The sequence below is a fragment of the Myotis daubentonii genome, chromosome 15 (genome assembly GCF_963259705.1).
Source record: "Myotis daubentonii chromosome 15, mMyoDau2.1, whole genome shotgun sequence".
Classification (NCBI taxonomy): Eukaryota; Metazoa; Chordata; class Mammalia; order Chiroptera; family Vespertilionidae; genus Myotis; species Myotis daubentonii.
Window position 1 is genome coordinate 36,326,855 of NC_081854.1, and position 13,504 is coordinate 36,340,358.

Sequence of the window (13,504 nt, forward strand, 5' to 3'; positions counted from 1 at the left end):
ATGATGTTCACAGGGCATTTATAAGGAAAGAAGTTTTAATAGAAGTAAGCCTATTTGATTGGAGATTAATCAATTAAGGAGACAATTAAAATTGTCGACGAAGAAGCAGTATTATGAAGAAGCAGTATGTCTTAGCTATTTGCTTATTTATTAAGTGCAAAGCAATGGAAGTCATTTAATTATTTTGCATAGCCTCTGTTGTGGTAGAAAATCTCAGTGTTCAAAATTTTCTTACTTTTTATTATGGAAAAAATTAAACATAAAAATTTAAACATGTTAACAGTCAAATAATGAACCTCCACATACTCATTACCCCCATCTTCAACAATTATCAACTACAGCAGCGGTTCTCAACCTGTGGGTCGCGACCCCTTTGGCGGTCAAACGACCCTTTCACAGGGGTCGCCTAAGACCATCCTGCATATCAGATATTTACATTACAATTCATAACAGTAGCAACATTACAGTTATGAAGGAGCAACGAAAATAATTTTATGGTTGGGTCACAACATGAGGAACTGTATTTAAAGGGCCAGAAGGTTGAAAACCACTGAACTACAGTATATACCCACTTTTTCCCTCTCATATTATTTTTTCTTCTTATAAGTTTCTAGATTATTACTTAATGTCAAGTTTCTATTCTAGAAAAGTATATTATGTTGACATTGAAATATAATAAATGTTTGAATGTATTTGTTTAATTTTTTCCTTGAAATTTTGCTTGTTGGGGTAGAGCATTAAAGTTTTCTGTAACTTTTTTAATTAAAAAATTCAAATCTATAGGAAAGTTGAAAGGTTAATAAATGACCCTCACATACCTTTCACCTAAATACACTGGTTATTAGCATTAGAACTGGCATTTTCCTAAGTGTGTTTTTCCATGGGTTTACTTGAGGAGATTGTCTTACATTTGAAGGTACGAAGACAGTAGCACATGGCTTTACAGCGAGATGGATTTAGGTTCAGATCTCACTCCTCTTAGCCCTGCACTGTAGGGGAATTGCCCCATCCTCAATCCCTTCATCTATCAAATGGGAGTAATAATAGTATACATACACATGGGGTTATACAAGTCACATAATAGGGTCTTTGCAAATATTACCTATCACCTTGCCTCAGTTACACCCCCTGTGTTGCAGCTTGTGGCTCTGAATGGGGGGAATTGGGCTTTGACAAATCAATTCATTTTTATCAGTATGGAAGATTTTTATTATTGAGAGTTGATATGGCACAATGATTAAGAAAATAAATCTTGGGGGAGTGTGGTTCCAATCCTAGCCCTGCCTTTACCAGCTTGGAATTTGGTGATTTGTCCTGAACCCAAGTTTCCTCACTGTAAAATGGAGTTAGAAAGAATACCTACAACATTGGGTTGTTGTCAGGACAAAAGGGAATGGGGGCATCCATGCCCAGCACTTAGTGTAATGTCTGCCTCATATGTGCCCAGTGAATGTTACTAATCATTAGTATTATTATAAGGATACATCAGCATAGTGCCTACCATATAATTGCTCAATAAATATTACGTATTTATTATACAGTGGGGCCTTGACTTACGAGTGTCCCGACTAACGAGTTTTTCGAGATACGAGAGCCGTCTCTCGGCCGATTTTTTGCTTTGAGTTGTGAGCTAAAATTCGGGTTACGAGCCAGCTTCAGATACCCCACCGCTAGTTGGCACAGTGAACGTCACAGTGAATGCCACAACATCAGCCCAGCATCACGTGTCTCACTCGTTCACTTTTTGATTTGACATACGAGTAATTTGAGTTACGAGCTCTGTCACGGAACCAATTAAACTCGTAAGTCAAGGCCCCACTGTATTATTATTATTATTATTATTATTATTAGCAGCAGCAGCAGCAGCAGCAGTAGTAGTAGGGGTGAAAAACCAATAGCAAATTGGCCTTTAAAAGTCTGATTCTACTTGGGTGCAATGAAAAGAATAAAGATCTTTACTGAAAACTTGCAATGTGATTTCAAGCAAGAGTAAGCCTTGGATGGATGGACAGACAGATGCCACCAGCTAGGCATAGTGTCAGTAAATCATGGGAAATGACCATGTACCTTGGGTTCCATTCAGTGATGTCCTAAAATAAACCAGCCACCTTGAATGCTCCTGAAAGTGTCATGGGCGTTGGACAGCTTGCCCCCTGCCCCCTGGCCAGGACGTAGCCTCTGTCCTGAGGTCTTTGTGTGTTCTTGTTGTCTGGGACTGATTTTTTCCTTTCTCTCTTTCCTGGCTCTCATTTTGTATCCCAGGTCGAAAGGATTGTAGACAAAAGAAAGAACAAGAAAGGAAAATGGGAGTATCTCATCCGATGGAAAGGCTACGGGAGCACAGAGGACACGTGGGAGCCAGAGCACCATCTGCTGCACTGTGAGGAGTTTATCGATGAATTCAATGGGCTGCACGTGTCCAAGGACAAGAGGATCAAGTCAGGGAAGCAGGCCAGCGCCTCTAAGCTCCTGCGTGACAGCCGAGGCCCATCAGTGGAGAAACTCTCCAGTAGACCTTCAGAATCTGGGAAGAGCAAGGGGACTTCTCATAAACGGAAGCGAATCAACCCTTCCCTGCCCAAGCCGAAGAAAGGGTATCCAGCCAAGCCCCCTGCGGCAGGTGACAGGGCCGCCAAGACAGTGTCTTACAGGACTACCCCCAGTGGTTTGCAAATAATGCCCCTGAAAAAGGCTCAGAATGGAATGGAGAACGGGGACACTGGATCCGAGAAGGACGAGAGGCACTTTGGAAACGGGTCCCACCAGCCCGGCTTGGATTTGAATGACATTGGAGAGCAAGACCTGGGCGAGTGTGACATCAACCATGCGGCACTGGCAGAGAACGGGCTCGGTATGTGGCTTGTCTTTCTCCTGCCTTTGGCTCCAGTCATGGAGGGTGGGGGCTTTGCATGCACACAAGACCCCCACCTGTCCCTGACTCAGCGAGGCAGTAATTCTTCCTTGGTCTCTCTCACCTAGGGCCATGTGGACTTGGCTATGTGTCCACTTTGGTTACAGACACCCATGCATGTAGGGGAGGGCAGGCCAGTGGTACTCCAGCCAAGGCCTGGAACGGGTCCAAAATTCCTTATTGCACTTGAAGACACCCGAGGCTATGGTAACCACAGGTTCTCCTGTGAAGCCAGCTCAAAGTTCTCACCCACCAGGATCTGAGACTCATGTCCCCAGAGGGACAGTGCCTTTTGGGGGCAGCACACACCTCTCAGAGCCCTTGCTTTCAATCTCCTGGGGTGCCTGGCAGGGTAGCCCACAGAGGTGAAGTGTGGGTTGGGGTCTGGTCTTCCTCAGACCCAGTTTGGACTTAAGTTCTACTAACTCATTTGTAAGCGGGAGCCTCTTGCCCCCTCATCTATAGCTAACATGCATGACCTTTCCCCATTTCTGAGTTACGTCCTACATATGCTGCCCCATCCCCATCCTGTGCACATTCTTTTGGTTGGCCCCTAACTGCTTACTCCATCCTGGAAATAACAGCAAAGATGATAGAATTCCTCTCTCTTACCGAGTCCCCAAAGGCAGACTTAAAGACAGAGGAGGCAATAACCCAGGTAATTCAAACTTCTAAGCCTGACATTTCTCCAATAGTCACATTGCTCCCAGACTGAGTCCTTGTGGCTGAGGTTAGCTGTGTGTACCTCCTGCGTGCACTCCCCCAGTTCTTGGATACCTGTGTGTCTGTGTGATGGCATTTTTTTCCCTTAGCTGCCCGAATCCTGAGCCTTGGGATGTCAGGAAAGCCTGCACGAGTGTGGAGTGCCTGTGCCCAACAGAGTAGGGCCATCAGTGGCCTGGGTGGAACAGGGTGTGGGTGGGAACGGGTGCGAGGACGCCAGTGGCATGGGCTGGAAGAGCTCCTGGAGGGATGGGTGATGGTGCTTTCAGAGTTCCGAGTGCTAAGCGTGCCCCGCTGGGGAGAGTGTGATGTCCTTAGGGACTCTTGCCGGGGAATCTGAGCAATCACTTGAAGGTTCCTCTTTCTCCAGAGAGGAGTCTCACCCAGTCAGCATTTATTTAGCAGTCTCTGCCCCAGATTGATTTCCGTTTCCGCCTGGGGATTCCTGATGCTGAGATGACTCTGTTTGCTACCATATGTAAACGCTGTTTGCTTAAAAAATTCATCTTTCCAGGAGGAGTGGGCTCCTGCAAATGAGGCCTGGCACAAACATCCGTGTTTGATGCTCCTGTGACAACTGCTGGCACTAGAGGAATTCCCTGTTTTGGGGAGGGTGGCTGGCGAGGGGAGCTTCTGAAGCTCCTGGGATGCAGACAGTAGAAACCTGGGCATGATTCCTCATATCCCTGCTGGTAGAAATGCCCTGTCCTGCTCAAAATGTGGCTGCAGAGAGATGGGAGAAGCATGATGGAGGATGGTTTGCTCACATATGCTGCCCAACTGCAGCATGAAGGAGAGATGGCAGTGGAGAAGTCTAGATAAAGGTGTACCTCTTATTCCCTGCAACTTTCCCAAGTTGAGCAGAGTGCTAGCCATTTGCTCTCCATCCTTTGACCTTGTCAGTGCCCCCTGGTTCTTGATCTGATGGTGAGCATGCTACCCACATTGGGGGAAATAGGCAAGGACAAGCCTGCTGGGATCAGAGGTGGCCTCGTTCATGTCCAACCTGAGCTCCAGAACGCTTCTCCAGACCGTTCTCACCTCGGGTGTCTTGTTGGCCCCGTTTTTCCTGTGTTCTTTACTCCACTGGGGCCCGTCCTGGGTAGAGAGGAGGAAGCTGCCTGCCTCTATCGTGTTCTGCTTTGGGGGCTCCCAAAGGGCGCTGTTGTTTAATCACATCCCATAGCATTGGTGTCCTGGAGAGTCCCCAGAAGGTGAAGGCAGTGGTTCTCAGGTTGCACATGTGTACGATTGTCTCGCACCTTGATAAGAATGCAGGTCCCGGAGAGTCTGATATTTACTGTGTCTGGGGTGGAGCCCAGAAGATGGGATTTTATTTGTATTTGTTTATTTAAATATATTTTTATTGGTTTTTTTTTTTTAGAGAGATAGAGGGAGGGGAGGGGGAGAGAGAAAAACATAGATCAGCTGCCTCCTGCATGCTCCCTACTGGTGGTTGAGCCCACATCCCAAGCATGTGCCCAGACTGGGAATCGAACTGGAAACCTTGTGGTGCACAGGATGACACCCAACCAACGGAGCCACAGTGGCCAGGGAGAAGATGGGTTTTTTTTCACAAGTACCCTGGGTGACTCTAATGCATTGTGGCAATATGTGGGTGGCAATTAAGTTTTACATCAGATGTCAATGTAAGTCAATTCAATACTTACTTTTTTGAAAACTTCCTAAGGGTTAGTCACTATGTTAGCTGCTTGGAGTAGCATAATAAGATAGATAAGGACTAATTCCTCTGAAACTTACAATATGCGCTCCAATAAGTTCAAAGGGGATGTCTCTAGCTCAGTGTTGAGAACTTCTGAGGTTGGCTCATTAGGAGTAATACATATGCTATATACATTGTATGCCTTTGCCATTCCCACCTTGACCTCTTCTGTGGTCACTGGGGTGATAAATGCCCCAACCACTGTCAGCCTTTAACACTCCGGTGAGAATAGCTTATTGTTCAGGTCTTGAGGTAACTGGGGAGAGGAAAAGACTGGGAATCCTTTCTAGAGAGAGCGGGTGGTTTGAGGTTCTTGGACAAGACCCAAGGCAGAAGGTGTGTTGTGGTTCCAGAACTTTCCAGCAACGGGTCAGAGGTATAGTCAAGTACATGTTTCCACTTATGTTTTCAACGAGAGGGAAGCCTTGATGAAGCAAGTCAGTGCTCATGTGGAACAAATGTCCTCTTCCTCCTCCTCTTTTACCCTCCTCCCCCTTTCCTGACCACTTTTACCAAAGGGTCCAGTTCCCAGTGGCACAGGAGCGAGCTGATGGGGTTTTCAGCACCGAGGAGGGCTCCTCTTTGTCTAACAGATGAGGAGGAAGGTGGCTGGGGAGATCCTGGCTACACTTCCCCAGCATTTGTTTTGGGGGTGGGCTGTTGCTTTTTATATGATTTTAACTTCTCTTTGGTGGATTAAGGTTCTGCATACAGAAAAGCAAATTATGTAACACGTTACTCATTTGCTGCTGACTTCCCTGATCTGTGCTGTGGGAACAAGTGCTAAATCGGGGCTCCGGAGGGTGGTGTTTTGGTTTCAGGCTGCATTCTCCCCAGCAGTGTTGGTGAAGCGACTCAGTACGGCTCTTGATTCCAATTTTTCTTCCATAATGGCAATCGGCCCTGTGGTCTGGGGACCATCTGCCTCAGTATCCCTTAGGGAGCTTGTTAAAAATGGGCTCCACCCCAATTGAATGAATCGGGATCTCAGGAGATAGGGTGGGGGTTCTGTAATGTAAACGCTGAATTTTAATGGCCCTGGGTATGTATGTATGTATGTATGTATGTATGTATGTATGTAGTTCCTGTGGATGTGTTTGGTTGTAAGTAAGGGCTTGTAGATCCACTGGGGTAGATCCAAAGATATGCTTGGATTTTCACTTTGTAAATGGGAATGTGATTTGGTCTTTCAAAGTTTAAAACCTGACATAATTCCTTCTTGCTGATGCACTACCTACTAGGCATCTCTTTTTATTCTAAAACAGCAGTTTCATCTGTATGGAAAAACTTTCGGTTAGCTAACTCCCGTGGTCTGGTCCAGGAAGACTGGTTCATGTTGTTTGGCCTAAATAGGCGCTAGAGCAGTGATGGCGAACCTTTTGAGCTCGGTGTGTCAGCATTTTGAAAACCCTGACTTAACTCTGGTGCCGTGTCACATATAGAAATTTTTTGATCTTTGCAGCCATAGTAAAACAAAGACTTATATTTTTTGATATTTATTTATATATTTAAATGCCATTTAACAAAGAAAAATCAACCAAAAAAATGAGTTCGCGTGTCACCTCTGACACGCGTGTCATAGGTTCGCCATCACTGCGCTAGAGCATTGATACTTAATGGACTCAGGTGAGCCTTTCATCTGTGGAAACATCCCTAACTAGGAACCAACCTGTCTGTCTAAACCCCAGCACAGCACACAGATGCCCGGCATTCTCCGAACTCCCATGAAGCCAGTGAGTTTCCACTCCTGATGCTGAGCCTGTGGCCCTGTGTTAACATTTCAACGAATTTGAGATCATTTTCCTTGTGTCCTGAGACTGTTGTCTGTCGCCCAGGCACTGCATCCCAGACACTGCTTGATTTGTGTTTTCAGAATTGTTCCTCTCATCGAGTGAGTCATCCCACACCAGCGTGCAGCGTTTGCCATGTTTTCTCCATTGATCTTTAAAATTATCTCAGCTTTCACTTGTATAATGTTTATTTATCTCTTCCTACTCACTCTTTCAATGTGATTATAGTTTTTTCCTTTGTTGAACATAAAGGAGTTCCCATGTTTTAACAGCACTTCAGAACTGAGCATGAGCATGGGACATGCCCTGGGATTTTCAAGAATCTAGGGCTCTGGAACATCAAACTGGTATCAGATCCTGAGGGAGGGGGGTGTTAAAACACAGATTACTAAAATTGAAAAAACAAATAAGAAAACAAACAAAACCCCCACTCAGACTGCTGTGCCAACCTCAGAGTTTCTGATTTACTAGGTATGGAGGGGGGCTGAGGATCTGCATTTCTAGCAAGTTCCCAGATGCTGCTGCAGGGCCGGGAACCCAGTTTCAGAACCACTGCTCCAGGCAAATAAGCACCAGGATGGTTGAGACGAAAATGACAGACAGTGACTGAGAATACCAGTGGTGGTAACAGACTCAGAGGTATACAGAGAACAGACTGACAGCTGTCAGAGGGGCGGGGCTTCGGGAGCTGGGTGAGAAAGGTAAAGGGATTAAGAAAAAAACAAACAAACAACCTCATAGAAACAGACAACAGTATGGTGATTACCAGAGGGAAAAGGTGGAGAGGGGAGGTAGAAGAGGGTAAACCGGGGGATAAATGGTGATGGAAGGAGACTTGACTTGGGGTGGTGAACACACAATACAATATACAGATGATGTGTTACAGAATTGTACACCTGAAACCTCTGTAATTTTATTAACCAAGGTCACCCCAATAAATTCAATAAAAAGAAAAACAAGGAGAATACCAGTTGGTGACATTGGGGAGAGTTGAAGCACCTTTGGCCTGGACCTTGAATTTGCATTCTAAATTGAAAGTTTGAGAGTATGAGAATGATGAGGACTTGGAGTTTACAAAGTACTTTTCATGATCCTTAGAGCAGCCCTAAGTGGTAGCTGTTGATGTACCTGCTCCATCGAGGAGACTGAGGTTACAAATGTTCAGGTTGGGATTAGAAGAGAAACCCAGACAGAGTTGGCCCCCAGATCACTGCCCAGCCGGTTCCGCACACGAGCCTTGAACAGGGCCGGGAGGGCTGGTGGGGCAGGAGCCACTTCTTGGGCTCACCCTTTTGCTTTTCCCTGGATGCATATAATCCTTCCAAGCCTGAGATACTATAACTAACTCTATGCCATTCAATTTGAAAACCTGGATAAAATGGTCAGTATTCTAGAAAAATGCAACTAACAAAACAGACTCAAGGAGGACTGGAAAACCTGAAAAGAGCAGTAACTATTGAAGAAGTTATTAACTCAGCCACTACAGAGCCCTCATAAAAAAGCAGGGGAGAAGTCACAGAAGGCTCGATGGTTTTACAGGCAAGTCTACCAAATATTCTAGAACAGATAATCCCTCCCTTATCCAAATGGTTGCAGAGAATGGTTGCAGAGAACAGAGAAAGAGAAAGCACTACAACTCCTTTGATGAGGCCAGTATCACCTGGATTTCCGACCAGACGGGAGGAGGAGCAAGGAAAATTATAGGTCAGTTTCACTTGAAGATACAGTTGTCAAAGTCCTGAATAACCCTCCTGGGCTTACTACCATCTCCTTGGTACTTCTTCAGAATCATGACTGTGCCAGAAACTTCTCACTCTGTGCCCTGAACTTGACCCCAGCTCATGACCTTTAGAATCACCATGGCTTCTGAAGGTGCCCAGCTTGTCCCTGGAGGAGGCCTCGGGGAGCTGGCTCAGGGCAGCCCAAGTGTCATGGGCAGTGGCCCCAAGACATCTAATAAATCACAGAAAGTCCACGGAGGGTGTCCACGCTGCGGCCTCTTGTTAACACAGGTATTTGTTTCCCTGGGCACAGCTGTTCTTTTAACACAGTTCAAACACCCACTCCCAAGCCAACAGATTTTGACCAGCCTTTTTCTTTTTCAAAAGTGGGTCATTTTCCAAACCAATAACAACAACAAAAACCTAAGGGGTTGTTATGTTTTGTCTTTCAATGTGTGGCAAGTAAATGACTTGTGCTAATGAAACCCTTTTATGTGGTAACGTGAAGACCGGTCCAACTTGGCCACCACCTCTGAGTGGGAAGTGCCAGGCTGTGATGGAAAATCTGACTGCGGACTTGACCCATGGCAGGTCCAAGGGGAAAATCCATGCTCCCGATTGGTTCCCTGATCCTGGGTTTGATTTTGGCATCCAGAAGAGGCAGATGGAATCTTAACCACTGTCAAGATTCGGAAATGGACTAATTACTTTCCCTGCCAGCTCAGATACTGTTTTCTTCTCTCAAGTACGTAAAACACAAACAAACAAACAGCACACACACACACACACATCAAAAAAGAAAAGAAAAGAAAAGACCTTAGGAACTGTTTCCAAGTTGCCATTCATCATCAGTGGTAAACCAAAGCAAGTGGGGTGGGGGGAAGTCCACCCCCAGGTGCAAGCAGTAAGGGTCTGCAGAGGGTTGCCAAACAATACTGAAAATCAGTTTGCCACCATTAGTGAAAAGCTTCTCCTTTCCATTGGGGTGAACCCCCAGACTCACAGCTTGTCCCCCACCCCCACCCCAATGATTATGGTGATGCTGAACTCCTTCCAAAGTCTAAGCCTCATTCTTTGTGTCTGTTGTCCGGATACTACGTCATCTCCTCAGTGGTTTTGGATTTAGCAACTTAACTACATAGCATCATAACGGGGTTAGCTACGAATGGTCTTGTTTCTAGGTGGGGAAACTGAGGCTCAGAGTTGACATAGAACACCGAGGGGAGGAGTTGTGATGTGGTGTCAGGTCTGGCGATGCTGACGCCGTCAGAGGTCTGTGAACCATGTTATACAGGAAAAAGGGCACTTCCAGGATGTAGGTTCAAATCAGCACCCTTTCCCTGGGTCCTGAGGAAGTCCTGGCAGCCTTCCTTTGAAACACCTTCCATGGTTCCAAAGATGCTGACTTAGCGTTCCAGGGAGGTGGACCCTCCGGTCCTGAGTGATTTTTCTCTGGGCCTTAGATGAAAAGACATACACACACATGCGCACAGGTAGGAAACCAAGGCCTCCACTGAGAAGGTGACATCTGAGGAAAGGTCGGAGGTGGTGAGAACATCTCGCTTTAAACTCAGAAACCTGTCTGTGTCAGGCCTGTGGCTCTGCTTCCCCCTTTTAGTGGCCAGGGTTTTGTAGTGTGCAGGTAACGGGTCCTCCCTCTGATGGGCATTTAGGCTGCCTCCAAGGACGCACACTCTTGCCAGCTCTGGCATTGCCAGTCATCGTCATGCTTTCCCAGCCTCTGCTGTTTAGTTTGCAGACGAGGGTGAGCATCTTCTCATGTTCCTGCCGCTGTGTTTCTTTCCCTGGGAGTGGCCCAAGCATAGTCAGGCCAAATGTAGAGAAGGTGTCACTCAGTATGATGTGTGGACAAGGACATTTGGCCATGTTGCTTCAGGCAAATTGCTTAGCTTCTCTGGGCCAAGTTGTTCATTCATAAGATGCAGATATATTCATACCTTATGGGGTTGGGGTAAAGTATAAGTGGTTTCATTCATAAAAAGCCCTTAGCATATTACTTGGCATATGGTAGACATTGGATAAATATTAGCTATTGTTATTTCAGTCCTTTGCCCACTTTTCTACCTGGGTCTTTGTAGTTTCCTATTTGATTTTTAGAGCACTTTACATATTGTGCATATTATCCCTGTTATATATGTTAACTCAACCAGTACTCACTGGGCAACTGACCAGAAACTGTTCAGACAAATCATGGAAATGCCTTATGCCATCATGGAGATATGCAGAAGACAAGGAGGGAGCTGCAGGCAGAGTCCTAAGCCACCTTGGGAGGGAGTTAGGAATGGGCTCCTTGGAGGAGGTGATATGCAAGCTGAGTCCGATAGAATGAGCTAGAATAAATGAGGAAAGAGGCAGGGGCGGTGGGATGACAGATGACAGCATGCACAGGGCCACTCGCCTGGGTCAGCATGTGGGTGTGTGACACCAGGTCACAAAGACTAGGGAGCCCAGCCAGTTCCCGACCACCCCCCAGGGGAGGCTGAAGCTGCGGGGAATTCCCTGTGCTGTCAGGGTTCTCATGGCTGAAGAACCAGACAGATGGAGCCAGGACAGTGTTTTAGATTCTCTCTGGAAGGGGTAAGGAAGCCCTCATGCAGGCCGCACTCTCCAGGTCTGCCTCCCGCCCTTCCCCACACCGTTTCCCTGTGTCCCCTCCCCTCCAGCCCACCTGTGAGTACTTCACCTCCTCATCCTTCATGGCTCCCTCAAGCAGTGATTCCCCCGCAGAAACCTTCCCTGACCCCCTTGTAGGCCAGCCTCCAGTTTCGTTTGCACACGTAGAACCGTGTTACTTCACTGACAGCACTCACCCCCCTTTGAAATAGTCACAACCTGGTTACCTGCATAATCTCTGCCTCCCTCACTAGGCCATGAGCTCCACTGGGGCAGGCATGGTCTCTGTTTTCCCTCACAGTTTTATCTCCTGCACCTAACAGTGCCAGGCACAGAGTAGGTGCTTAAGAAATACCCGCCAAATGAAGGAGTGAATGAATGAATGGACAGAAGAGAGAGGAATCCAGAAGCCTTTCCTGCTTCACATGTGGGTCCTGAGGCCCCCCCCGTGAATTCTCCTCATACCTGCTAAATGCTCCCCTCACTGTCTCGGTGTCCCCCCTCCCTCCTGGGCTTGTCTTGCCATCTCACGTTGCGCTCCCTGCTCCTGTAGCGTGTCAGGGAGAGCTAGTGTTTTGTCAGGGCTCTTTGCAGCAGCTGAAGGATTCCCTTTCCCCTGTCTCATCTGAGAGTTGTTTTCACCATCTGCCACGAAGGCCCGACTTGCTACGCTTCTCCACCCTTAATATTCACACAGTCTCGCCAGCTCTTAATTAAGCTCCTGGGTTCATTCCGCCACCACCCCCAGCCCCTCCCCGGCACACACACACTGCGCTCCATCAAGGGCTGTGCGGGATCATGTGCAGCAGAGTGCATTCATTCGGGTGGTATTTTCTGTACTTAGTGTAGTCCCTCGTGACGAAGAGGAAATGCAATGGGTTTCTTAGTAGAAGTCCCAGCTACAGAAAGGATTTTGAGATTTCTCTTTAAAATTTGCTGTGAAAACAAAAAACAAACAAAAACTTTCCATGAACTTTGGAGGCAGCATGGTGAGGAAGAAACTGGAAGGCGGGAGTGTGGGCTTTGAATTCAAGTGCAAACTGCCTCTGGCTGAGTCCTGACTGGGCAGGTCTCACCAGCTCTGGAGCCCCAGCCTTCCCCTCTGTACTATGGGAATAACAGTACTTACCACCAGGGGTTAAATGATGGGTCCCGGCTCATGTCAGTGCTGAGAGGATGTTAATTTCTACACCCCTGCCCACCCCCCCCCCCGCCCCCTGCTTTCTTAGACCCTGCTGCTTATGGAGGCCCTTGCTTTCCTCAGAGACATGCTTTCTTACCCTACCACCATGTGCCCTGTTGCTTTGTCATCAATACTAGGATATTAATTCTTATTCTGCTTAAGTCAGTGGTTCTCAACCTTGGCTGCACATGAGAATCACCTGGGAATCTTTTTAAAATCCTGATTTCTGGGCCTCATCCTCCGGAAATTCTGTTTCTTTGTTACTAATGTTGTGGCCCCACCCCATAACAAAGAAACAGAATTTCCGGAGGATGAGGCCCAGAAATCAGGATTTTAAAAAGATTTCCAGCCCTGACCAGTTGGGCTCAGCGGATAGAGCGTCGGCCTGTGGACTGGAGGGTCCTGGGTTCGATTCCGGTCAAGGGCATGTACCTTGGTGGCGGGCACATCCCCAGTGGGGAGTGTGCAGGAGGCAGTTGGTTGATGCTTTTCTCTCATCGATGTTTCTGGCTCTCTGTCCCTCTCCCTTCATCTCTGTGAAAAATCAATAAAATATATTTTTTAAAAAAAGATTCCCAGGTGATTCTAATGTGCAGCCAAGGTTGAGAACCACTGACTTAAGTAAACCAGCAAAGTGAATTCAAGAGGCCCCACGTCTGGGCAGCAAGACGACTGACCCTGTCACTTCTATCCTCGACGGAAGTCAGTCTTGAGTCTTCCACCTGCCATCTTGGCGACAGTGATACTGGGTTGGAGGTTCCCGTCTCCAAGATAATTCTTAATTCTTCTGTGAAAAAGAAGTCAGGTGGTTTTTCCCAC

At 46.9% G+C, this 13,504-nt stretch overlaps 1 protein-coding gene across 1 annotated transcript in view; it reads left to right on the plus strand.

Annotated features, from left to right (window-relative positions):
* The window catches only part of CDYL2 (chromodomain Y like 2), a 156,387-nt gene that overhangs the window by 98,641 nt on the left and 44,242 nt on the right, over nucleotides 1-13,504 (plus strand). The window contains exon 2 of the mRNA XM_059667336.1: nucleotides 2,263-2,851. Within this exon, the coding sequence (XP_059523319.1) occupies nucleotides 2,263-2,851 (589 nt within the window). The remainder of the gene's footprint in view (nucleotides 1-2,262; nucleotides 2,852-13,504) is intronic.